Raw genomic sequence first — 27,378 nt, 5'->3', positions numbered from 1 at the left:
GAGAACTAATATTATAAGAGGAAAGAAAAATGGGAAACGTGTATGATAGGAGAAAGGCATAACATAGAAGAAAGAAGTTGGTGGAGAAATGAAAGAAAGAGAGGATTGGAGATGCACGTCGAAAGATCAGAGGGAGAAGGAGAAGGAGGAGAAGAAGAAGGAATAGAAGAAGAATTAGATGTAAGTAAAAGACAAAATGGCAATAAATAGAAAAATACAAGAAAACAAAAACAAAAAAACAAAGGAATAACAAGTGAAGACAGAAAAGACGAAAGGAAGAGGAAAAAAACAGCAGAATAAAGGAAGTAGTGAGAAGAGCCGAAAAAAAACAAGAAGATAAAACCAAAAAGAGAGTAAACATGGAAGACGAGACGGGAGGGAAAAAAATAAGAAGAAAAGGCGAGAGAGAAAAAATAAATAAAGACGAGTCGAAGCCACGTCCAGATCACGACGCGTCACTCCAGATGCCGAAGAAGGTGAAGGCATCAGCTGCCCTCTCAAGGCCACGCCCCTCCCCCTCCCCCCTCCGGCGTGAGAGAGAGAGAGAGAGAGAGAGAGAGAGAGAGAGAGAGAGAGAGCGGTGCCACCCAAGTCTGGAGCCTCAACCACCCCCGCCGCCCCCGCCTCCACCGTCACCGCCGCCGCCCGTGAGTATATAAGGCAAACCAGGTGGTGAGTGTCTTCAGTGCAGCTGGTGACGTCGAGTGGAGACGAGCACCACCTCACACCCCATCCACCACCACCACCACCACCCTTACTTCCCCCCCTCCTGGTCTTCCCTTCCCTCCTCCACCATACGACCTCTACAATATGAGGGCGCAGGTACTGATCCCTTGATTGCATTTTTTCACCTGTATTTAGGTTTTTTGTGGGTGACTTTGGGATTCATATGAGAAGAAAATAATGTAGATGCAGTTTTTTCTTCACCTGCATTTAGTTTTTTTTCTTTGATTATTTGGTTCAGGTTTTATATAGAGAAGAAAACGATTTAGATTTTTTCACTTGTAGGCCTATTTAGATTTTTATTGGTAACTTTGGGTTTTATATAGAAGAAACTAATGCAGATGCAGTTTTTTCTTCACCTGTATTTAGTTTTTTTCTTGATTATTTAGTATATGTTTTGTTTAGAGAACGATGCAATTTATTTTATTTATTTATTTAGGTTGGTTCAATGAGAAGATGAAAAGGGGACAATTAAGGGAAGATGATAGTTAGCCAGCGTCCCTATCGTTATTTTTCTCTATTTTGTTGATTCTTTAGTTTTGGTTTTATATAGAGAACGATGTAGTGTTTTTTTAGTGTTGGGTTAGTTCAATGAGAGGAGAAAGGGAAAGAAAATGAGGGGAAAATGATAGTTAACCAGCGTCCCTATCGTTATTTTTCTCTTTTTTGTTGATTATTTAGTTTTGGTTTTATATTGAGAAGGATGTAGTGTCTTTTTAGTGTTGGGTTAGTTCAATGAGAGGAGAAAGGGAAAGACAATGAGGGGAAAATAATAGTTAACCAGCGTCCCTATCGTTATTTTGCTCTTTGTTGATTATTTAGTTTTGGTTTTATATAGAGAACGATGTAGTGTCTTTTTAGTGTTGGGTTAGTTCAATGAGAGGAGAATGGGAAAGAAAATGAGGGGAAAATTATAGTTAACCAGCGTCCCTATCCTCTATTTTACTCTTTTTTTTGTTGATTATTTAGTTTTGGTTTTATATAGAGAACGATGTAGTGTCTTTTTAGTGTTAGGTTAGTTCAATGAGAGGAGAAAGGGAAAGAAAATGAGGGGAAAATGACAGTTAACAAGCGTCCCTATCATTTGTTTTGCTCTCTTTTCATAATGGCTTCACTTTTTAGCTTCAACGCCGTCAGGTTTTCGTTGGACAGCCTGCAGAGCTATTTTTTTTAACTTGAGAATATGAATTTTAAGTAATCGTCATTAAAAGGGGTCAAGGCTATTCACACTTGAGAAGCATAGCAAATATTTTCTTCTTTAGGTAATAACACGAGCTTAGGATGCTGTTTTTTTCTTCTTTTGTTTGTTGGAGTTAAAATGACCGTGATTTTTTATTTATTTGTTGAGAGCCGTGAAGAAAGCGAATGAAAGTTTTAACGTAATTAGTCGACAAAAAGATTAAGCTTGCAATATCTCTTCCCTCTCCTCATACCGTCGACAACGTAAAGAGCAAAGCCACGCCTTACCTACTCAGCACATTTAAGAATCAACGATGAGCATTTATAGATACGTATGATTTTGAATAACGAAAAACGATAAAATAAAAAGACTATACTCTCTATTCATAGGTTCCGTTCTGATTATATATTGAAAATGCGACAACACAAGCTTATAACCAATATATTTTTTCCTCATCCATGTTGGAGTTTGAATCACCACTTGGAGAAAGATGATAAATTTTCTTAACATTCATTTTATCCAATACTTTCTCTTATGGTAACAACACATCTTAAAACATTTCCCTTTCTCATGTTTAAGTTATTTCCTTCAAGGCATAACCGCAGACTTCATATTATTCCCTTTAGGTCTGAACACATTTTTTACATTATCTTCCTCTCCGAACACGAGGAAAAAACGTCTGAGATGAAAAACGTTGATTACTTTCTTCCTCCCTCACGTTGGCCTCGATTTTGATCTCCGTTCCTCTATGTTACTTTTTTTCACTGTCCATTCCGTGAACTTTTACTTTCCCTGAAGATTCTCAAGGATAAAAAGCAAGCTCGTGTACTCAGGAAATGATACTAAACTTCATAAACTTTCACCCTCATAAAAATATGCTTCGATACATTTTTATATTCTACTCACTCTGGCAAACTCCATAAACTTTTACCCTCACAAAAATAATACTTGGATACATTTTCTTCAACTCAATAAGGTAAACTCCACAAATCTTTACCCTCACAAAAATATACTCCGATACATTTTTTCTACTCAACCGGGCAAACTCACGAATATAGTTCCAATTCTTCCCGCTTATGGCGCCAGAAGTAGAATCAACGGTGATAATGGCAGTGTTAGTATAGGCATTAACAGTGGTGTCTGCAGTAAGAGCGGCTTTATAATGTAGATACAATATGACTAGAACGGAGCAGGAACATCAGTCTCTCCTAACGTTGTAAGTGTCCTTCTCATTACTTTCAACGTCCGTCTTCTCGTGTTCAACTCTTACTCAGCAACAAGAGTGACGGCAGGTCTTGTGGCCATGGCAGCTGCGTTATTGCTCCAAGACGATCCTTCCTATTATGCTGGCAGTATCTCTTCATTATACTTATACCACTGAGAGAAGGCAACACAGAACCACGTTACATGTTCATTATATTGAAACTTTGATCGCTGGCTCGGTTTATGAAGCAATGACAAAGGGTTCAAATTTTAAGCTAATATCTTTTCACTCTCCTCACACCATCGAAAAAGTAGAAAGCAAAGCCAATGTTACCTATTCCGTGCCTTTAAACCTTGACTGCTTGCTCGTTTAAGAAGCTGAGACACGGGGATATGAATTAAGTTGGCAATACCTCTTCATTTTCCGCATACCGTCGAAGGAGTAATAAGCACTGACACATTCTTCCTATCCATCATCTTAAAACTCTTGATTGCCGGCTCGGTTAATGAGCTTAATGAAGAGTGATGCGCCTCAGGTAACAGCGGCCCTCAAACAGGTAACCACTGTAATCTAAGTTAAGGGTCCTGTCATTACGCTAATCGTCCCTGTCAACAGATGCTGCGCCCAAGACGAAAATATTTATATACGCCATGTGGTTTAGATGCTTATGTTTACGCGCGTGAGTTTTGTTGGCGTTATAATGTAAGGGCTCACACGTGCTCTCTGGCTTTGATTCAGATGTTATACGTACTCGGGGGAATAATATACAAATAGGAAGTGGATAAGAATTGGGAGTTGTTTGAAAGCGAAAATAGAGAAGAAAATATTAGGTTCCTCTTCATCTGCTACAAAATTTGATCTGGGACTGAATTTGATCATTATCTTTCGGTACTTTCCTTTGTTTTGTTTTTAATATGGAGAGGCGTGCTGAAGGAATATTCCTATATAATACTGTTTTCACCTTAGCCTGCTTCCTGTCACGTAGAAAAAAAAAGTAATACGTGCAACAAGTAACAAATAAAAGAGGCTGAGAAGACAGAAAATAAATGAAACGGGCATGAATGAATAAACGAAAGAAGTTAAGAAGGGAAAAAAAAAATAACACATGGTTGAATTAATCTACACGAAAGAAGCAAAGAAGGAAGAAAGGAAAATGAATGGTGAAAATAAAAACGAGTATACAGATAATTAAAAGCAAACCAAATTAATTAAAGCAAAACTAAAAGAAGAGGAAGGAGAACAAAAAAAAGAAAGTCTTGCGACAAAGAAGGTGGAGATTTGTTTGCCTCAAGCGTTGCAAAGTGTCACGGGCTACATCGCTTAACACACACACACACACACACACACACACACACACACACACACACACACACACACACACACACACTCACACACAGGTCCCCCTCTGTTGGCCAATCCATTTACTTTTTTTACAGCAGCACTAATGACAAACAATAAAAAGTGGTGAAGAAGAACATTTGCAGAGCGTGATAAAAGGCTTAAAAGACACACATACGAGGAGTACAAGTAAGAAGGTAAATATAGAAGAGTGAAAAACAAACAAACAAAAACAAAACAAGATTCATAAATAATAAAAAAATAATAAGATAAATGGGAAATGATGAAATAAAAGGAATAAAAACGGTACATGACAAAAACAATAGAAAATACACATGAAAAAGAAAAGATACAAGAAATTAGAAGATTAACTAAATATCTGAAAAAATATTCCACGAAGATGAAAAAAAAGGTCACATTAGGAGATTGGGGCAAATAATAAAATAGTATCCCTCAAAACATACACTGAATAATCAAATCTTAGTTAATCTCAATACATATATAAACAATACACACAAAAATATTATCGAGTCACACAGGAAACTTTAAAGACCAGGAACATCTGTCAGAAGCTATATTAACGTCCCCTATTATGTCTGTTTTCCCCTCGGTCCACAACCTCATGGCAGACAGACAGACAGACAGACAGACACAGACAGACAGATGGGCGGGAAAAAATGAAAGCTACAAACAAACACAACAGACAAAGGCAACACACACACACACACACACACACACACACACACACACACAGGTGGGAGGCGACTAGGTAAACAGGTGCGCGTGTTACCTTTCCTCTACCTCCCCTTCCTTCCCTCCCTTCCTCCCTCCTCCCCCTCCCATCATTTATCAGCTCCACCCTCCCTTCCTCCCTACCTATCTCATTCCCTCTACTCCGTTTTCTTTCACGTCCTCACTCCATTAAATTCTACCCTCTTCTACTTCTTCATATTCACTTTCCCTTTCTTTCGCCATTTTATCCTCTATCAATTCCTTTTCTACCTGTTTCCCTTTCCTTCAACTACCCTTTCTCTTATCCCTCTCATTCTGCAAGAGCTCTCCCCTCCTATCTTCTTCCTCCTACTTTCCTTCCAACTCTTTCCCCTCCCTCCCTTAACCTTCCCCTTAATTTACCTCCCAATCTTCTTCAGTCCAAATCTCTCCTATATGTTATTCCTTTTTCCTTATATTTTTTTCTTCCTTTTCTCCCTGTCTATCCTATCCCTCATCCTTTCTCCTCCCATCTTGCATTAGCTCTTCTCTCCTTCCTCTCCTCACCTTCCCTTCATCTCCTTCCTCTCTTCCCTTCCCCTTCCAAACCACATCTTTCATTATCACCTCTTTCCAGTCTCATCTAATACCTTAATTCTTCTCTATGTCACTACTGCTTCCTTTCCTTCCCATCACTCTCTCCTTCCCCTGTCTCATTTCCAGTCTTTTCTGCTCTCCCTTGTTGTGTGCTTATCTCCCTTTCCCCTCCATTCATCCCCAATCTCATCCTCTCTCTCTCTCTCTCTCTCTCTCTCTCTCTCTCTCTCTCTCTCTCTCTCTCTCTCTCTCTCTCTCTCTCTCTCTGTTTTCCCCTTCCCTTCCCTCCCCCTTCCCTTCGTAGACACACTGCTCTAAGTAAACAGGGAAAGTCGAGCGTGTTGTGTTGACCCTCACCTCTTTCCCTTAGGAGGAGGAAGAAACAGAGGGAGGAGGAGGAGGAGGAGGAGGAGGAGGAGGAGGAGGAAACAGAGGGAGGAGGAGGAGGAGGAGGTGGAGGAGAAGGTTATAATTACGTTCACGGTCTTTTCAGTTCTTCAAATGAAAGTTAGCTTGAGTTGTGTTATACTTCTATTGTTTTTTTTTTATCGTTATTATTAGTTACAGTTATCATTATTATACTTTATCATTATTAGTTATTATTATTAGTGACGATATAATGCTTAAAACACCAAGGTTAGGAAGAACTCCCCCCCCCCCCCCTACACACACACACACACACACACACACACACACACACACACACACACTTTCCTTTTCGTCGGTTCCACACATTTCACGATCCGTTTCGTTTTGTGCAACAGAACGATACCTCATCAGTCATGTGTGTGTGTGTGTGTTCAAACATCCTCTGCTGACTATTCCAATCCATTTCACTTGTTTGTTTGTAATTCTCTCTCTCTCTCTCTCTCTCTCTCTCTCTCTCTCTCTCTCTCTCTCTCTCTCTCTCTCTCTCTCTCTCTCTCTCTCTCTCTCTCTCTCTTTACCTATTCCTACTTTATCTATCTAATCTATCCCTTTTTATTCTTCTCCCCTATTTGCTTTCTCTACACTAAATCAAACATATAACCCTCTGATTAATCCCTCTTCTCTCACCCTTCCTTCAATCCTTTCTTTTTCTTTCACAAACACGCGCATAGCACCAATCACTTCTTTTTCTTTACCCTCTTTCACACAAACATGAATACATATGATAACTAACACAAATGCCGCTTAATACCACTACTATTACCCCCCTCCCCCTTTTCTTTCTCTTTCAAACATGTACACAAATTATGTTAGCCCTTCGTTTTCTCCCGTCTCCGTCTTCCTCTCCCCACATTCCCTTCTTTTTCCTCTTATTTTCTCTCCCTACTTCAAACACGTATACATATTATATTAGCCCTTCGTTTTCTCCCCTCTCCGTCTTCCTCTCCCCACATTCCCCTCTTCTTCCTCTTATTTTCTCTCCCTACCTCTCTTTTCTTTCACCTTTCTCTTCCAATCATATCTAACACTACCGCTTCTACCACCACTACCTCTATTTCCCTCCCTCTTTCACACCTAAAGATAATCACCACTACCACCACCACCATCACCACCACTACTCAGAACTCTCGGCACGTATCAGGAAGCTTATTGTATCACCGTCTCTCCCGCCAGACAATATACCTTCCCTTTCCCTTAGGCTCAGTATGAACACCGTAAAGGGTGGATGGGGGGGCGGAGGAGGAAGTGCAAGGTGCAGGGAAAGTGGAACGAAAGGTGGAAGAAGCTCCGGTCATATTTTCATAGTTTTAATCAACGTCTTTTCCCAGGCATGCGGTGTGGGTAGTTTTTTTTTATTACTTTTTGTCTTTAAGATTTGATACGTGTGTGTGTGTGTGTGTGTGTGTGTGTGTGTGTGTGTGTGTGTGTGTTGGGAGGCAGAAAAAATAAAGGAGTAAAAGGAGAGGAGGAGGAGTAGGGGTGAGTGGAGAGAAAAGTAGACGAGGAATAGGAAGAAGTATGAGGAGGAGGATATTGTGTGGAGAGACGATGCGGTAAGAGTGGAGGAGTAAAAGGAACAGAGAGAGAAGAAATGGGTGGAGAGGAGTAGACGAGGAAGAGGAAGAAAGATGAGGAGTGTGTGTGGAGAGACGAATCAGATATATACAGGAGAAAAAATGAGAAGTGAAAAAAAGGAACAAGAGGAGAATGAGGAAAAAAAGTGTTAAGAGGGTGAAAAGGTGAGAGGTGTGTAAGTGAAGGTGGGATAAATAGATGGAGACACAGATACATTAGACAGAAAAAAATGGTAGAGAAAGGGGGAGGGGGCGCGAGTACAAGAGTTTAGTCGGTTTGATATGAGTGAAAGGCGCCTCATAAAAGAATTGCAGGGTTGGTGTGAAGGGGGCACGAGCAGAAGCAATGAAGAGCCAGCCACAGGAGGAAGGAAAGGGAAAACAAACAATCCAGGTGATCTTTGTATGAGATGCTACCTGAGTCGTCTTCCGTCTTCCGCATTCCCTTACCTGGAGTTGTGCACTACCTGACAAATTGTTTCTATTATATTTATAGAGATTAGATAAGCATTCCAGGTGATCTTTTGTGTGTGCTGTTTCCTGATTCATCTTTCGCCTACCTTTATCTGGAATTGTAAAACCTGAGAACTTAATATTTTTTTATACTTCACTGTTGATCTTCTGCACACGCATAAACAGCTATCTCAATTTTGGTTTTATGGTGTTAAGTGTTAGCATAAATTTCAATTAAAAAGCAATCGTACGTGTGCATTATCTTTTTTTTCATACAGTACATAATTTATATAAAGGTACACGCAATCACAAAGATCTACAATGGCCTCGTGGTTAATTTTCCTTATGTTTTCTTTTGTCTTCGTTTTAAGGAGCAACGATTTGTGTAATTTTTAGTTTCTTTTGATACTTTTCCATATCTTAAAAACTTGTCTCCTCTAGCTAATAAAATAACTAACCATAAGTACTCGTCTCTTGTAGGCCTAGCGTGTAATTATCAAACAAGCCAAACCTCAACAGCATGACAACGTGAACTTGTAAAACACAAAAAGACCTTTTCACTTATTCTTCGCATATAAAAAAAAAAGTTTCATACTTCTCAGCATGGAAATATAAACATGAAGATAAAGTCGAAAAAATATCTTCATCAACCCATCGACTTGGAAGAATCAAGACGTGAACGAAATAAAGATGAGAAAAAAGTCGACACCAAGGAAACAAAAGACTTTAAATAAATAGCACATCATATATTTTAATACGATAATATTTACGTTGAATATGGTGTAATCTCTCTCTCTCTCTCTCTCTCTCTCTCTCTCATTTACCTTTCCTCTCCCAACCTCTCTCACACGCCCACCCCTTCCTCCCTCCCTTCGTTACTTGCCCAAGCTCATAAAACCTCTCCCATCCCTCCCTTCACCTTACCGCCACCCATTTCCTCTCCCTCCCTTCCTTCCTCTCCTTGACCCAGCCCCTCCCTCCCTTCCTTCCTTCCGCTCTCTATGTGCTTTCCTTCTATTTTTCTCTCCTCTACAGGTCTTCTTTCCTACCCTATTCCCATTCCTTCCTTCCTTTCCCTCGAGTTGCATCCTCCCTCCTTAATCCTTCCTAGAGCCCTCCCTCCTTCCTTCCTCTCCCTCCCCCCTCCCCTTCTTCCGCCCCTCCCCCCTCCCTCCTTCTTTTCGTGACTTAGTACCACAAAGCACATTGCATATTTTGACCTCTTTTTTAAACCTCCCTGTGGCCGATGACGCAACCCTGAACTTCTCTCTCTCTCTCTCTCTCTCTCTCTCTCTCTCTCTCTCTCTCTCTCTCTCTCTCTCTCTCTCTCTCTCTCTCATCTCTCCTGTGCACGCCCCATTGCTTCCACGGAGGGCATGAGCAACTAATTAAAACACACACACACACACACACACACACACACACACACACACACACACACACACACACACACAAAGGTCAAGTAAAGATGCCCTCTACACCTGACCTCGTGACACTGTGCTCTCCAATGCCCCTCTTCTTACCTATCGATGGGGGGGGGCAGGTGTGGAGGGAGGGGTGGAGGGAAGGAAGGGGGGAGGGCATAGGTAATATTAGCGTTGCCTCACTTGTCATGTTACCTGTGTGTGTGTGTGTGTGTGTGTGTGTGTGTGTGTGTGTGTGTGTGTGTGTGTGTGTGTGTGTGTGTGTGTGTGTGTGTGTGTGGCCTCCTCGTCATAACTCGCTTCGCGTCCTATAATCTCGCGTCACCTCACTTCACCTCATTTCACGTCACATCTCATCTCAGCCTCACCTGGGCTCTCGTAACCTCTCATTATCACCTCACGTCGCCTAATAAATTGAAAAGAATGTACCTACTTATAATTGTGAAGGGAGAATGAATGTGGATTGGAATGAATGATGAAGTTTAGAAGATGAAACAAGAAAGAAGATGACAATAATTCCTAATACGATCTAACTTTACACAAAAAAAAAAAAAAAAAAAAAATGGATAACAGAGCATCGAGTATTCCTCCCACGGACTAATATATATGCGCAAGTTACACAGTTCAACGCAGTGTCCTTATAAGCCTCCAAACCAAACTATTTTACATAATGGACCGTTTTGCTACTGGACACCAAATTCTAAATCGATTTCCTGTAGTCCCATATATACTTGCTTTTTTTGAGTGTCTAAGAAGGGCAGTGTCTCCTCCTCCTCCTCCTCCTACTCCTCCTCCTTCCTTCCTTCGTCCTTCTTAAAAGCTTCCCTCAATCCTTTACATTTCTGTCCATCCCAATAAGTGAAGTAAATTTTAGAGGATCATTTGTTTTTTTTGTTTTCATGTTTGCTTCTTCTTACGTTTCATCAATAGTTTTCTTCTTCTTTTCAAGTTTCACAGCATTCAACTTCAATTAAATGTCTCAGTCTTGGCTTCTATATCAACACCCAAAACAGTATCGACACCAGCCCTTCCGAAACTGACTCTCTCTTCTGGCCACTCGCTCTGTTTTGTTTGTAGGAGCAGCGCTTAGTAGATTTTCCCCCCTCGATTTGCTTCCTTTACTGTTAAAAAAGTACAAGTAAATTCCAAAAAAAGTACAAGTCAATTTCATCGTCTTTGGTATTCGGTTTAAGAGCTTACAAACCCACTGTGCCAATTCGCGGTACTGGCCCCTTTAACTGTTCCTCGTTTCGTTTTAGGACGTTCACGAAAATTAATCGTTTCCGCGTCACGAAATGTTTACAACGCTGAATCACGACACGGCTCAGGAAAACGAAAGTGGCAATGGTGGCAATCACACTATAAAGGTGCAAAACAAGGTGTCGATTATAACTCTCTCTCTCTCTCTCTCTCTCTCTCTCTCTCTCTCTCTCTCTCTCTCTCTCTCTCTCTCTCTCTCTCTCTCTCTCTCTCTCTCTCTCTCTCTCCCCGTCCCCCCCCTCCCCGTAGCGTCCTTTCAGTCATGCTCGCAAAAGTAATGACATCAAAGAGAGACTCGTCCTACACCTGTCTCCCTTTAGCCAGGTAGGGAGGGAGGGAGGGAGGAGGCAGTGGTAGAGACAATGAAGTAGGGAAACTTAAGGAGACCGAGGGAGGAAAGTTCTCTCTCTCTCTCTCTCTCTCTCTCTCTCTCTCTCTCTCTCTCTCTCTCTCTCTCTCTCTCTCTCTCTCTCTCTCTCTCTCTCTCTCCAAAGTTAATAATAAGAAAGGTAGCGCTGCATTGATTGGCCATTAAATGAATATAATGATTAATAATTGATCATTACAACAATAAGAAGTACGACTGATTCAAAATGCGAAGAAATGAATGTGTGCTAGCGAAGAAAATGAGCAAATGAGGTAATTAGTGTAATGAGCCCAGGTCGCGATTGGTTGTGGTATTAATGTCTCTCATGAATAAATAATGAGGGTAGTAATTGCAGTGGTTGTGTAGGCGTCTGCTTTTATTGTTCTTGTCGCTGTTGTTATTAACGTCATATTTGTCATTATTTTCATTATTACTATTATCATTGGCATTATTATCATTATTGTATGCACACATTTCAAACACTCACCTCCACCTCCCCCCTCACACACATACAAAACACAACAAACAAACAAACAAACACAAACACACAGAAAAAGTAAAGCTAAGCAACAGACGGTGTGTGTGTGTGTGTGTACGTGCGGTGCTTGATGATTACTGAAGGAGACAAACACATAGCACCTGAGACAAATGAGGGTGACAGGTGTTCCTAGGTATGAACAGGTGCTTGAGGTGGACAGGTGATGGGGTGGGCGGGGCCTAGGTGATGAAGTGGAGATGAGGAGGAGGAGGAGAAGGAGAGGAGGAGGAGAGAGGGAGAGGAAGATGAAAGGAAAATTACGGATTATAAGTATGAAGATGACGATACAGACAAGGAATAGGAGAAGAAAGGGAAGAAAGATGAATGAAAGAAAAAGAATGGATGAGTAAGTGAAGATAACGTAGCATTAGAAGATGGCATATAGAGGGCACGAGGAAAGAAGATGAGAGAAAGGGATGATACGATTAATATGAGTATGGAATGTATGGACGAGAAAATGATAGTAGAAAGGATCAGAAAAGAGGGAGGAGGGGATAGCAAAATGAGAATGAAGAAGATAGGCAAGAAAGAGTAAATGGGAAATGAAACAGGATGGCGAATAAAGAAATGTGATAAAACGATGATAGTGATAGTGACGGGAGATGAGTGGAAGATGATGCTAAAAAAAAAAAAAAGTGGGGAGTTGAGGAAGAAGGGATAGGAAAAAAATAGTTATGTACCCCCTTCTCTTCTCGCTCCTCTCCCTTACTCAATACACTTTCAGCTATTTCCTCTACCCTCCCTCCTCCTCTTCCTCTTCTTTCCCTACCGCTAATTGTCACAAAGGTAAAAGTTAATGAACCTAAACTACTGGTTATGATGCTAGAAAGTGGAGGAGGAAGAAGAGGAGGAGGAGGAGGAGGAGGAGGAGGCTTAGCTCGTGTGTCTCTTATCTACTTGCTTCTTTTGAGTGTCTAGGAAGGGCAATAACTCCTCCTCCTCCTCCTTCCTTCCTTCCTCCTTCTTAAAAGCTTCCCTCAGTCCTTTATAGCTCTGTCCATCCCAATAAGCGAAGTAAATTTTAGAGGATCATTTGCTTGTTTGTTTTCACGTTTGCTTCTTCTTCTTCTTACGTTTCATCAATAGTTTTCTTCTTCTTTCCAAGTTTCATAGTATTCATCTTCAATTAAATGTCTAAGTCTTTCTATTCTTCTCTTCACGTCCCTCAGTCTTCATTCTCTTCATGTTTTAAGTTTTCTCTTCTTTTCCAGTTTCATATTTCTCTTCTATTCAAATGTCTCAGTCTTTCTATTCTTTTCTTCACATTCCTCGATTTTCATTCTCTTCCTGTGTTTAAATTTTCCTCTTCTATTCACGTTTCATAATCTTTCTCTTCAATTCAAATGTTTCGATCTTTCTCTTCTTCTCTTCGCGTTCCTCAGTCTCTTTATTCTCGTAATACTTTTCAGTTTGTCAGTCATTCTGTTCCTCTCATCAAGTTTCATCTCCTCTATTCAAGTCACACTTTCTCTCCTCTTTTCGTTCTCTTCTATTAATCTCGCACAAGCACACAAACACTAACAAACAAACTTCATCTTCTTCCCAACCTCCACACCTGAATTTTCGTTGTTCTCACCTGCATAATTTGTATAACACTAAGTAGAGGCATATGTCTATTATTTCTCTATTCCCTTCTTTCTTTCTTTGTCCCTTTTTTCGTGTTGTTTCTGCATCACGTTAGTTAAGGCAACACTTTCTTCACGTCTACATTAGCGTCGAGGAGTCTGTGTTTTCTTCGCTTTCCTTCCTCTCTTTGTTTTAGCTCCCGTCGTTATTGTTTCGCTCTGCCTCGAGTCGGTTTACGCAACGCTATGATGCACCTTCACATTCGTAAAATTACTTCATTATCTGACGTAAGAATTTTTTGATGAAAGGAAAAGTAGACGGATGGATGGATGGATACCTGGGAAGAGGAAGCGTTAAATTAGTCTTATTACTGTTCTCTCTCTCTCTCTCTCTCTCTCTCTCTCTCTCTCTCTCTCTCCGGCTCTGTAAATACATTCATTCTCTATAACAATGGGACCCGCCACCGCTAACACGCCTCCTACCCAAGAGAGAAAGACCGGAGGGAAGAGGGAGAAGAGGAAAGTATAGGGGGAGGGGGGAAAGTTGGAGGGAAAAGTCAGGAGGAAGGGAGGGAGGGAGGAAAGATGTGTCTAGAGTAGACATACTGGTTGACTGTTCTCTTTATAGCTCTTGTTCTCTTTCTTCGAATGGACGTGACCGAAACGAGAGAGAGAGAGAGAGAGAGAGAGAGAGAGAGAGAGAGAGAGAGAGAGAGAGAGAGAGAGAGAGAGAGAGAGAGAGAGAGAGAGAGAGAATTTAGATAACGCAGATTACTCCTGTTTTCACTTATTAAAACTAACAATTCACTTTGAGAAGAAATACGTCATACTAACACTACATAAGAATAATAAGAGTTATCCTTTCCTTCATCACAGAAAACGAAAACTAGCGTGTTAAACTGGCATTCGTACTAAGCGTAGAAAGAAAACGTAAAACTCAATGCCTAACTACGACATACTGCGACGCTAACCATAACGTAACCAAATTGCTATGCCTAACTACGACATACTATACTAAACTAAACATAAGATAAACTCGATATTTAAAAATAATACCAGTCTATGTGTAATAAAGATAGAACACTTAACCGATAACTTTGCTATTCTTTCAGTTACCGAGGTTGATAAAGACATAATGATAACCGATCCCCCTTTTCCCTTCTTTTCAGTTATTCAGACTCCTGGCGGTGGCGCTAGCGATGGCGTCGGCCGCCCAGGGGGACAAGCTACCTGGCGGCGGCGGCGGAGGACACGGCGGCGGCGGGGGATTTGGCGGGGGCAACGGACATAGTGGCGGCGGGGGCAATGGGTTTGGCTCGTCGGGTGGCCTCACTAGCTCCTACAGTTCTAGTTCTTTCAATAACGGCGGCGGGTCCCTTGGCGCCCCTAGCCAGAGCTACGGCGCCCCGCCCAGCCAATCCTACGGCCCCCCCTCCCAGACACAGACACCTAGTCAGACGTACGGACCCCCTCAGACAGGCCAGACACAGACCGTAAGTCAGACCTATGGGGCCCCTAACAATCAGGCCCCCTCCCAGAGCTACGGTGCCCCACAGGCCTCCACCCCTAGCCAGGTATGTCACCCCATCCACCCTCCCCTTACACCATCATCCCACCCCCCAGCACTACACTATACGCTCCCCTTTGATTGGATGGACTTAAAAAAGGGTGTCAGCGTAGATTCTATGAGGCTTTGATGCTTGTTGACTCTAGTGACGGATCAACACACACACACACACACACACACGCACACACGTAAAGCACACATCAGCGCACGTAACCCATCCACACAGCTCCCAACTTTCCTTAAGGATCATAGTTGTTCATTCCTCCTTCCTAAACGTTGTCCACCTTCCCCCCTCACTCCCTCCATATACACCACAAACAGCAGCACACCATCACGCAACGTATCACAACCAAGCACACACCTCACACCTCCCTCCGCTACACCTGTAAGTATACCCATACACTCCTAATAGCAGCATCAACACTAGAGAGCACGACAGCACATACACACACAAGCACACACCAGCATATAGTATTAGCAGTACAGCACAGCATCACGCATCCAATACATACTTAGGCCTACGGTATCACACAAGGTTGGGTGTATGTTAAGTGTATTGCGAAAAGATGGTGAGTATATAAAAGTTCGGTATCGTTATTTTTTCTTCATTTTGATTCATATAGGGATAAAGTAAAATTAAATATAATCCTTCATTCATCCCTCATGACTTTGATCTCACAGTCTTGTTTCTTCCAAACTGAACGTGATCATCTTCCTTTAGAATCCTTTGAGCACCAGCATATCACTCCCTCCTTCACTTATTCCACCCATGACTCCACTCCATGATTCCACCACCACCACCATCACCACCACAGACTTACGAAGAACCTGAAGAGAGTCTCGATACTCCTTCACAGAGTTACGGAGCGCCGCAGCAACAGACACCCTCCCAGAGCTACGGGACACCCAGCCAGCAGCAAAATGGCCCGTCACAGAGCTACGGAACGCCTAACCAACAACAACAGCCATCTCAAAGCTACGGAACCCCCAACCAGCAGCAGAATGGCCCGTCACAGAGCTACGGAACACCCCAGCAGCCATCCCAGAGCTATGGAACACCTAGCCGGCAACAGCAGCCATCCCAGTCATACGGAACTCCACAACAGCCATCCCAGTCTTATGGAGCACCCCAGCAGAGGCAGCAGCAGCCATCACAGAGTTACGGAGCGCCACAGCAAAGCAACAACAGGGGCGGCGGCGGCGGATATGGTGGCGGACAGAACGGCGGCGGCGGTAACGGCGGATATGGTGGCGGACAGAACGGCGGCGGCGGCGGCGGTGGCGGATATGGTGGTGGACAGAACGGCGGCGGCGGCGGCGGTAACGGCGGATATGGTGGTGGACAGAGCGGCGGCGGCGGCGGCGGTAACGGCGGATATGGTGGAGGACAGAATGGCGGCGGCGGCGGTAACGGCGGATATGGTGGCGGACAGAGCGGCGGCGGCGGCGGCGGTAACGGCGGATATGGTGGCGGACAGAATGGCGGCGGCGGCGGTAACGGCGGATATGGTGGCGGACAGAACGGCGGCGGCGGTGGCGGATATGGCGGTGGACAGAACGGCGGCGGCGGCGGTGGTTACGGCGGCGGCGGTGACACGAAGGTAAGGATTTGCAATGATTAAACTTTCCTGTGAACATTTGGATAATCAACCTTTATTTACATGCAAGCGGCGACGCTACCCCTGGCATGTCTCCAACCCCAATGACTGAAGGAACTTATAATGCCAAATCATCACCTCCAATACCATTACGCCTTCAACACCACTTCTCAATACTGCAATATCAAACCATCACCATCATTAGCTCACCCCCATCACCTATATACTACACCATGACACCATAACCAAAATCACTTCCCCAATACCACCACTAATCCCAACACATCACCACTCATACACCGCATCACCATGACAACTTTCACCATACCTTTATCCTCACCATAACGCACTACCATCATCACCACTTCGCAGGGGATGCCTTACGGGTTCGACTACGCTGTGAACGACATGTACTCCGGCGTGGACTTCTCTCAAAAGGAGGAGAGCGACGGCAACGTGGTGACTGGCGAGTACCGCGTCCAGCTGCCCGACGGTCGCCTGCAGATCGTCAGCTACACGGCGGATCACGAGAGCGGATATGTGGCGAACGTCAGGTGAGGGGAGGAAGGGATGGAAGGAGAGAATGTTAAGGGAGGGAGGGTGAGTACAGAAGAGGTCTTTGTGAATAGAAAAAATGAGTGGGGTGTTAGAAAGAATTAAATAGAGGCAACAAAGAAAAGGAGAGGTCGTGTCTATATGTTTTGAAAAGGTAGGATGATTGGATTATAGATAATGGGAAGGAAAGATAGAAAAGGTGGAAGGAATTCATGCGAGAGGGAAAGTATGAGAAGGAAAGTATGAGGTATAAAGAGGAAAGACAGGACACTGAGGGAATGCACAGAATATATTAATAGTCAGGGAATCAAATGAATATGAAACAGGAAACGAAAGGAAAACTACAGAAGCAGTATGGAAAGACGGTAAAGAAAGGAATAGTAGCAATACTTGTTGTTGTTGTATTTGTTCATGTGTACCTACCACTCACTGCCCCCCTCCCCCCTTCACCTGCCAGGTACGAGGGTGAGGCTCAGTACCCAACCAACGGCGGCGGCGGCGGCGGTGGCGGATATGGCGGCGGACAGAACGGAGGCGGTAACGGTGGATATGGCGGCGGACAGAACGGAGGCGGTAACGGTGGATATGGTGGCGGACAGAACGGCGGTGGTGGCGGCGGATATGGTGGCGGACAGAACGGCGGCGGCGGTAGCGGCGGATATGGTGGCGGACAGAACGGCGGCGGCAGCAGCGGCGGATATGGTGGCGGACAGAACGGCGGCGGCGGCGGCAGCGGCGGATATGGTGGCGGACAGAACGGCGGCGGCGGCAGCGGCGGTTATGGTGGCGGACAGAGCGGGGGCGGTGGCAGCGGCGGATATGGTGGCGGACAGAACGGCGGCGGCGGCGGCGCATATGGTGGCGGACAGAACGGCGGCGGCGGCGGCGGATATGGTGGCGGACAGACCGGAGGCGGCGGCGGCAGCGGCGGATATGGTGGCGGACAGAACGGCGGCGGCGGCGGCAGCGGCGGATATGGTGGCGGACAGACCGGAGGCGGCGGCGGCAGCGGCGGATATGGTGGCGGACAGACCGGAGGCGGCGGCGGCAGCGGCGGATATGGTGGCGGACAGAACGGCGGCGGCGGTGGTGGTCACGGCGGCGGCGGCAGCGGCGGATATGGTGGTGGACAGAACGGCGGCGGCGGCGGCGGCGGTTACAATGGTGGTGGCGGCGGCGGCAGCAGCTTCGGCCAGAAACTAAATGGTGGAGGAGGCGGCGGCGGCGGCGGCTACGGCAGGAGGAAGTAACTTGATGAAGGAAGACACCCCTCCTCTTCTCCCTCTTCCTGATCCTCCTCCTCTCTATCTATTCCTCTTTCGCCTTCCTCTCTCGATCCTCTTTGTAACCTTACTCTCGATTCTTTGGTTACATCTCGTTGTCTTTCTGATCAGGTTCCTCCGCCTCCTCCTCCTCCAATGACGCCGTAACACCTGTCAACACCGTAACACCTATAATTAAGATCGAATCCCCGACGATTTAAACTTCCTAACGATCAGTTTTCCTGCTTTCTTTTTAGTCTTTTACGAGTAAAGCGTCAAACTGTCTCGAACGCGCTCCGAGCCCAAGCGAAACACCGGAGCAGGAGAGAGAGAGAGAGAGAGAGAGAGAGAGAGAGAGAGAGAGAGAGAGAGAGAGAGAGAGAGAGACTGCATGCGAGAATACAAAACTTTTAAGATAACAGTGTATAATAATAAATATGTGTGTGTGTGTGTGTGTGTGTGTGTGTGTGTGTGTGTGTGTGTGTGTGTGTTCGTGCCCGCCTTCATTTTTATATATATTCAAACTAAAAAAAAGTTAAATGCTGTGCCAATAGTTAAAATAGTAGTGACGATGGCAAGATATTAGAATGTCTTAATGCAATGTTAAGTCAGCGTGCAGACAGCCAACCCCTGAAACGAAAAAAAGGCTGTCACAGAAAGGAAAAAAATATAAATGAATACCTTTCCCTACCTTCGAGTGAAAATTTACCTGTGACGGTTTTCGGAACGCCTGTGGTTACCTGTCTTGTTCGTTGACGTTGTGATAATCTTGTATCGATTTTTTTTTTGGTGTATTTATTATTTATGCAAATCGGCAGCCACTCCTTCAGGTTATCTTCATACGTAGTGTCATTTGTATGTTTGTGTTTGTGTCTACAGAGTCCTATAAAGGTAATATTTTTATACTGCTAAGGACAAACAATACTCTCTCTAGCTGTATTTTCCTCCGCTCGTGAATAAAATATATTTCGCAAGAGTTCCATCTTTTAAGGACCCCTTACCGCTGCAAAGAAGCCGTCTCAAGGCCCTCCCCTCCCCCCCCCCCCCTCTTCCTACTGAGGTTCTTGGGAATTTCTGTGCACAGACTTTTTTTTTATTTAAGGTCCAACGAAGACACCAGCTTTGACCTTTACCTCAGATAGGACCTTTTTTTATATTTATGATCCAACGAAGACATCAGCTTTGACCATTGCCTTAGACAGCTCAAGAAAGAAGTCTCGAAATTAAGGTAACCTGAAAGCAGCAGACTCCAGATCAAGAGCTGTGACAGTCTGTTCCAAAAGACTCAATTTTATATGCAGTGGTGGGACTAATACCTTCCGGGGGTCCACTAGTGGTTCACTTTTGACATGATGCCTCCCTACTGGGAACTCGGTCCGTTGCGGACAGTGCTTCCTGTGGTAGTGAGCTGCGGTGTCCCTGCTGTTCCAAAGGCAAGATAGCAGAGAAACTTGGTAAGGCCTCCTTGGAGAACCATCAAGAGTGCTACATTTTAAGTCTCTGATAACCTTCCAGCCATACTCCTCATTGTTGAAGGCTTCTAGTAAGGTCCTGACACTATTGTATTCCTCTTTGAGAAGCACCGAATGAGGCAGGGGAAGAGACGAGTCAATTCCTGTTATTGAGTAGTACAGCTTTTAGACTTCTGAATGAGTTATCAATAGAGGCGCCACTCATTCGGGTTACAGGCAATTCCGACTTCCTCACACTGACCGAATACATTGTGGCAGAAGCAGAGCTCATCTTGACTAGAGAAGGAGCTTGAAAAATGTTGGTAACGCTGCCTATGACTTGCGACCTGCACACTTTCATTAACAAATTCCATTCCTTGAGCCTAGATGTTAAAAGCTCGACATTCGACTTTGTTTGACCAAAATCTCTGATAAAATTGTCGAGGTCTTTTGTTTGGGGTAGTATGGGTTTCCCTCATCAGCTGAACCTATGAAATTGTAATACGAATCTGCAACGTCTTCACTTCTGCACAGTTGCTCTCTTATGAGGATGGCTGCTTTCTCTCTGATGGAGTGGGCACAGGGAGTTAAAGGCAGTGTGGCACTGGGGCGGTGGACGGTGAAAGGTCCGGCTACATGATAGCATGCATTTTTGGCAGCTCGACGTTTGGAAGCAACTGTTACTTTTGCAACCATGCAAAAGTAGCAATTGCTTGAGTGGTCAGAGTTCACGCAAAATTCTTGGAATAGCGAACTTCCTTTGCTCTCTTTTCCCTTCTGTACTATCCTGCAATAGGGCAAAAAGTTGTTATTATGAGGAATACATTTATTTTATCCACAGCTAATGTACGTGTATATGTAAGAGGCTCATGCAAAATATTTTATATGATATTGTTTCTATTCTATGTGAAAAAAAAAAATCAAAAGGTCTAAAATTTGTATAATATCAAATCTTACTTTTCAAGCGAGCAAAAATTGTCCATTTTACCTTCTAGTTTTCTTGCAGTGTTCGGAGGTAAAATCAAGTGCCCAGAGTTTGTCTTGATCCCCGACAGGCATGCCACAATATGACTTCACACATTTTAACAGATGCTGTCGCAGAGTACTGTTTCACTCTTGTTTTGATAAAATGGCCACATACATAGCAGAATGCATCTGGAGATTTTTTTTAAAGATTTATCCCCTAGTATCACTAGGGGAACGGGCCCGTTAAGAGGGAAAAGATTGCTCCCTCCCTGCACGAGGGAGCACGGGCCTTTGCCAAAGGCTGCCCGTAGCAGGGTGCCGACAGACCGACTCTATCGGCGATCGAAATCTAGCCGACCAAGTCGGTCTGTCGACGAGGACTGGCGTGTCTCTGATCTGGAGAATGCTTGTAGTTTCTTGATGCCATCTCTGACAACTCCGGATATCATGCTCACTTAGGCAGGTAAAACTAAACTGAAGCGGTGAGTGGTGAGCCGCTGTATATATATTATTATCGAAAGCTCTAGAAAATTCTAAAAGGTTCTTGAAATTCATGTAGGTTCTACAAAAGAGAGAGAGAGAGAGAGAGAGAGAGAGAGAGAGAGAGAGAGAGAGAGAGAGAGAGAGACACCCCCAGCACGCCGGGGGTATACAAATAAGGTGCCCGATAAACAATAACTACACCAGAACAACTAACGAACCTACACCATACAACTGTACACTCCTACTGTCTTTCCTATTCCCCACCTGCACCTCACCACTAACCCACTTCCTCTTCGTACTATACCCTTGATTAAAAAAAAAAAAAAAAAAAAAAAAAAGAGAGAGAGAGAGAGAGAGAGAGAGAGAGAGAGAGAGAGAGAGAGAGAGAGAGAGAGAAGGGGGGATGAAAAAAAATAAAATACCAAGAGTAGGCTACTCGTAGCAGTACCAGAGAGAAGTGCACTTTATGTGGTTATCAGCCACGATGGGAGAGGTGTCTCGTGAATTATAAAATTTGACGCTTATTGAATGAATTCTAATGGTTGCTACTGTGATTCGGGTGTAGTTATATGATTGATAATTGGTATATTTATATTTTTTTCGGACTTGCAATATGTTCGTTGGGAGTGATGAGCATGGGCAAGGGTAAAAATGACTATTAGAGGGACAGCCCAGCTCATATGGTTCGGAGACAATGCGAGAGTCGAGATTGTGATGGCTGGGATACTGCGGGGGAGGGATGCTGGGTAGCTATATCTAGAAAAGGATGCTGGAGGCGGAGATGCCAGGCAAGAGGATATGAGGATGGACAGAGATGCCTTATGGTTTATAGATATGGAGAGATCGGGCATGCTGGCTGTTGGTGTGAATGAGGGAGATGCAGAGGACAGGAACATGAGAACAGAAGGAGACTGCAAGAGGCCGGTAGACCTATGCAGGGCAGCTCCTGTGAACCATATTCCACCTAATCTCACTATCCACGAAGAGAAAGAAACGTATGATCCGCTGTGGCGACCCCTAACAGGTAGAACAGTCGAAAGAACATATCAAAAGTCTTCAAGTTACTCCTAAAATACAAGAGAAGCGACGTGCAATGTTAAAACTAAGAAAATGGAACAAAATGATTCTCCTAAGGGTGTCTTCGCTAAAGTAACCCGCCGGACAGCAGTAGACCCGATGGCATTATTAGGCTACCCTCAGAACATGTCTTGTATATCCAAATCAGGTTTAAAGAATAATATTTCGAGTTAATAAGAACATAAGAACGTAAGGAGTCTGCAGGAGCCCAGTTGGCCTACACAAGGCAGCTCCTGTAATCCTAACCCCACCTTACCTCACTATACATGAATTTATCCAACCTCTGCTTGAATGCATCTATGGTATTGGCACCCACAACATGACTGCCAAGCCTGTTCCATTCATCCACCACTCTATGGGTAAACCAATTCTTGCCTATGTCTTTGTTGAATCTGAATTTATTTAACTTAAATCCATTGCTACGTGTCCTACATGGTTCTTTAATTAACGACCGAAACCCTATTGACATTCCCTTTATTAATGCCCTTCATCCATTTATAAATTTTGATCAAGTCTCTGCGTAACCTTCGCCTTTCTAGAGAGTGTAGATTTAAATGCTTCAGTCTATACACATAAGGCAAGTTTCTCATCCCCTGAATCATTTTTGTCATCCTTCTCCGTACAGATTCTAACATCTTGATATCCATTCTCTAGTAGGGTGACCAGAACTGAACCGCATAATCGAGATGAGATCTAACTAGTGCTAAGTAAAGTTTGAGAGAGAAGATAAGAGAAGAGAGAGAGAGAGAGAGAGAGAGAGAGAGAGAGAGAGAGAGAGAGAGAGAGAGAGAGAGAGGTGGGGGGGGGGGGATGAAAAGACATAAATATATAGGTGGAGAGCAGGGCTGAAAGAAGGGAAGGTATACAATGAAATATAGAAAAGAAGAATAAAGAAGCAGACGACTAAAGAGAAGTGGGACCCAGTGGAAATAAGTTGGGAAACCTGTGCGGGCCGTCTCGGTGAGAAACAGCATACTTGTAGTGACCCTCTAAGTCTCTCCATTTTCTATTGCTCATCCCGTTCTCTCCATCTTCCATTTCTTCAGTCTACCCTTAACTCATCACGCTCTCTTTCTTTTCTCTCACTTTCAACACACACTATTCCATTTCATCTATTACACATTAATTTCTTTTCTTATGAGTCACTACATATTATAAATGTATATAATCATTCCTATTATTATAAGCGACATTATGTGCAACTAACATCACCAAAGAGCTAATATTATAAACGCTACTGTATATCAACCATTATAAATATTCATTCATAATATTCAAATACATGTATAGCCTCAAAATAAATGTCTTCCTCAATGGAGTCATCACTGGTTATTAGTAGTGTCTTTTAACCTACAAGGCGGCCTTAGCGGACCCAAACGGCGTTGTACCAGCTACAACGTATGCTGCCTCGAAAACACACAAACAGAAATGTTTGGTTTCGCGGCTGCCGCTACAATTGGTGACCTCCGGACCTGAATTGCGAGGTACACCTCGGTTATTTGCTGCTGTCGCTGCTGGCCATGCTTCGTCCGTTCCGTCGCGGCCCAAGCTACCGCCCCCGGAGGATCCACCGGCCCGCAGCAGGTCGCGCTCCGCCTCCGGCCCTCCCAACGTGACCCGAGGCTCTCCTGCCGCCGGCCACTTCCTGCCCTCATCCGCGCCATCTCGCCTCGGCCCATCCCAAGGACTCAGCCAGCAGCCCAGGCCCCCCACGTAGGTGTCGCCTTACTCGCACCTGTACCTCGCCACTCCCACCTCAGCCCAGCCCAGCCAGCCATTCCGACGCCGCCCCTACGACTCCCTCACCCCTCCGTACCTCGCCCCACCCAGCCCAGCCACCCGCTCCTGGTAACGCCCCTCCGCGCATCAGCCTCTACCTGCTCCACGGACATCGAGTACAGCGTCACCCCTACACCCAGCAGTGCTCAGTGACGTGCCATGTGTGCATGCATGTGCAGTGACGCCCCGACAACAACACTAGTGCCGTTTCCCATCACTCTGTTTCAAACAGCGAGCGAGTGCGTGAATGTGCAGTGACACCCATGGCATGTAACAAGCCATAAGTGAGTGAGTGTGTGTAGTGACGCCCTCCCGGCAGTGCTCCCCGTCGGTAGTCAGTGCTTCCCCGACGTAGTTTACCGCTTAGTGCTGTGCTCCGTTACACCTCCGGGATGCCTGACGCGACTCTCTGCCTCCAGCCGCCGCGGCCCCTGGCTACACTGCCAGCGCCTCTACACGCGGTCATGGCCTCCACAACCGACACCGACCCTGCCCTAACGTGCCCCTCCACGATGTCTGACGACGACGCTGCACAGGGCGTGGCCAGCCTCCATGCCCCCACCGTCACCAGCGACAGTCTGACCCACCAACTCACGGCTCTTATCACTAAGCTACGAACAGAGGTCAACACGCTCAGGGAGGACATCAGGAGCCAACGCAGCCACTCCTCGTCACCACACAGCCACTCCTCGTCGCCACACCACCACTCCTCGTCACCACACCACCACTCCTCGTCACCGCACCACCACTCCTCGTCACCCCGCCGCCACTCCACCTCCAGTAGTAGCCCCTCACATAGCTCCGGCGTCTGCTACTACCACAGGAGGTTCGGCAAGGATGCCAGGCAGTGCACATCTCCCTGCGGCTTCCAGGGTTCGTCACAACAGCCCGGGCGTGGACTAACAGCTCACAGCGTCCGCCAACACACCTCGAAGCTGTTCCACATCTTCGACCCACTCTCCCGCACCAACTTCCTCATCGACACTGGAGCCGAGGTCAGCGTCCTCCCCGCCACACCAAGCCAGAGGTCCTTACCAACCATCGCTCGCCTCTACGCTGCTAACGGCACGGGGATCCCTGTTTTCAAGAAACAGACGCTCCAGCTCAACCTCAACCTTCGCAGGTCGTTCGAGTGGACCTTCTACGTGGCAACAGTTTCACAACCTATCCTGGGCGCCGATTTCCTGTCTCGCTACAATCTCCTGATCGACCTCAAAAGTCGCAAGCTCCTGGATCCCTTAACATCCGTCTCCACCAGAACGAGAGCAGCAGCAGGCGAAAGCACCCACATATCCACCATCAGCGCAGGCAACCGGTTCGCGTCTCCTCAAGTCCTTCCCGACGCTGACGCAGCCCCACACAGCGAACAAGCCTGTGAAGCACCACGTCACACACCACATCGAGACGACCGGACCACCAACATACGCCAAGGCTCGCCGCTTAGCTCCAGAACGCTACCAACAAGCCAAGGCCGAATTCGAGTCGCTGATGCGCCAAGGAGTTATCCGCCCCAGCTCAAGCAACTGGTCGTCTGCCCTCCACGTCGTGCCCAAGAAGAACGGCGACATACGACCATGCGGCGACTACAGAGCCCTCAACTCGCGCACCGTCATGGATCGCTATCCGGTGCCGAATATTCAGGAGTTCTCCTCACAGCTTGCTGGCTCCACCATCTTCTCCAGGATCGACCTCATCAAAGCCTTCCACCAGATCCCAGTCAACCCAGCAGACATCCCGAAGACAGCCATCGTTACACCTTTCGGCTTGTACGGTACGTACGGATGCCCTTTGACTCAAGAACTCTGACCAAACCTTCCAGAGGTTTATGGACGAAGTGCTGCGAGGACTGAATTTCTGCTTCGCCTACATCGACGACGTCCTCATCGCCAGTCCTGACGCCGACACACCCCGCCAACATCTAGAGCAAGTTGCCCGTCTCCAGGACTACGGCATCCAGATAAGCGTTGACAAGTCAGAGTTTGGTGTTACCTCCGTCGACTTCCTCGGCCACACCGTCTCTCCTTCAGGCATCACTCCCATCTCTTCCCGCTGCGACGCCATTCAACAGTTCCCGAAGCCGACAACTCAGCGCCAGCTCAAGCAGTTCCTCGATGATCAATTACAACCGCTTCATTCCACACTGCGCGCTCATCTTCCAGCCACTCTACTCCATGATCAAGCCCTGCAAGAGAGGCCAGTCCGTCACACTCGCCTGGACTCCTGAAGCTGACGACGCCTTTCCCAAAGCCAAGGAGGCACTGAAGGTTGTTACCACACTCAGCGTCCCTACTCCAGACGCCACTACTGCAATCTCCACGGATGCCTCAGACACCGGCGTTGGTGGAGTCTTGCAACAGCACGTAAACGGAGCCTGCAGACCCATTGCATTCGTCTACCAGAAACTCAACAACGCCGAGAAGAAGTACAGCGCCTTCGACAGAGAACTTCGCCATCTACAAGGCTGTCAAGCGCTTCAGATACTTCGTCGAAGGCCGGAATTTCACATATACACCGACCACAAGCCTCTTGCCAAAACCTTCATCAACAACAAGTCCACAGACTCTCCCAGGCAGCTGCGCATCGACTTCATCTCTCAGTTCACGACAGACATCCGGTACGTCAAAGGCGAAGACAACATCCCGCCGCCGCTCTCTCCCGTAACATCTCTGCAACATCCTCCTCCCTCATCGATTATGCCGCCATTGCTGCAGACCAAGTCGACGACGCCGAGCTGCAGCAATTGAGGATAACCCCGCTTTGTCGATGAGGCGAGTCGAGTTCCCAGGACCAACGTGCACCTGTACGCTGACGCATCTACCGCCACCATCCGGCCCTACCTGCCGAAGAACCACCGGTACCCACTCTTCCGCCAGCTGCACGACCTCTCTCACCCCGGGATCCGAGCGTCACAACGGATGATGTCCTCACGCTTCATATGGACGGGGATCAACAAGGACGTCAGAGACTGGACCCGCACCTGCGTCCAGTGCCAGGCTTCCAAGGTGACGCGCCACACCGTCTCGCCTCCAGCAGCGTTCACGCCCCGATCCTCCAGACTCGAACACGTCCACGTCGACCTCGTCGGCCCACTTCCACACTCCAACGGCTACAAGTACCTCCTCACCTGCGTTGACAGGTTCACACGCTGGCCCGAAGCTGTCCCGGTCGAAGACATAACAACGGACACCATCGCCAGAGCCTTCGTCAACACCTGGGTGTCGCGCTTCGGTACGCCTCTCAGCCTCACATCCGACCGTGGAAGCCAGTTCGAGTCGAG

The 27,378-nt window shown here is 45.9% G+C and overlaps 1 protein-coding gene across 3 annotated transcripts; it reads left to right on the top strand.

Moving 5' to 3' along the window:
* Positions 1 to 704: 704 nt before the first annotated feature.
* LOC127005853 (uncharacterized) lies at positions 705 to 19,321 on the top strand. Of its 3 annotated transcripts, XM_050875146.1 has the most exons (6): positions 705 to 822; positions 14,533 to 14,937; positions 15,746 to 16,531; positions 16,901 to 17,082; positions 17,541 to 17,585; positions 18,201 to 19,321. In XM_050875146.1, the coding sequence occupies exons 1-6, from the start codon at positions 811 to 813 to the stop codon at positions 18,331 to 18,333; spliced, it is 1,563 nt and encodes a 520-aa protein (XP_050731103.1). In that variant the 5' UTR covers positions 705 to 810; the 3' UTR covers positions 18,334 to 19,321. The 3 variants fall into 3 exon arrangements, with proteins under 3 accessions (XP_050731103.1, XP_050731102.1, XP_050731101.1); XM_050875145.1 differs by having other exon boundaries at positions 15,788 to 16,531; positions 17,541 to 19,321; XM_050875144.1 differs by having other exon boundaries at positions 17,541 to 19,321.
* Positions 19,322 to 27,378: the final 8,057 nt, after the last annotated feature.

Source organism: Eriocheir sinensis, chromosome 31, assembly GCF_024679095.1.
Source record: "Eriocheir sinensis breed Jianghai 21 chromosome 31, ASM2467909v1, whole genome shotgun sequence".
Classification (NCBI taxonomy): Eukaryota; Metazoa; Arthropoda; class Malacostraca; order Decapoda; family Varunidae; genus Eriocheir; species Eriocheir sinensis.
This window is presented reverse-complemented; position numbering and strand designations above follow the sequence as displayed.

What these genes read in the sequence shown, in the direction of transcription:
- LOC127005853 (XM_050875144.1), top strand. An exon ending in AGGCCTCCACCCCTAGCCAG is followed by an intron (nt 14,938 to 15,745) that starts GTATGTCACCCC and finishes TCACCACCACAG; the next exon opens with ACTTACGAAGAACCTGAAGA. An exon ending in GGATATGTGGCGAACGTCAG is followed by an intron (nt 17,083 to 17,540) that starts GTGAGGGGAGGA and finishes TTCACCTGCCAG; the next exon opens with GTACGAGGGTGAGGCTCAGT.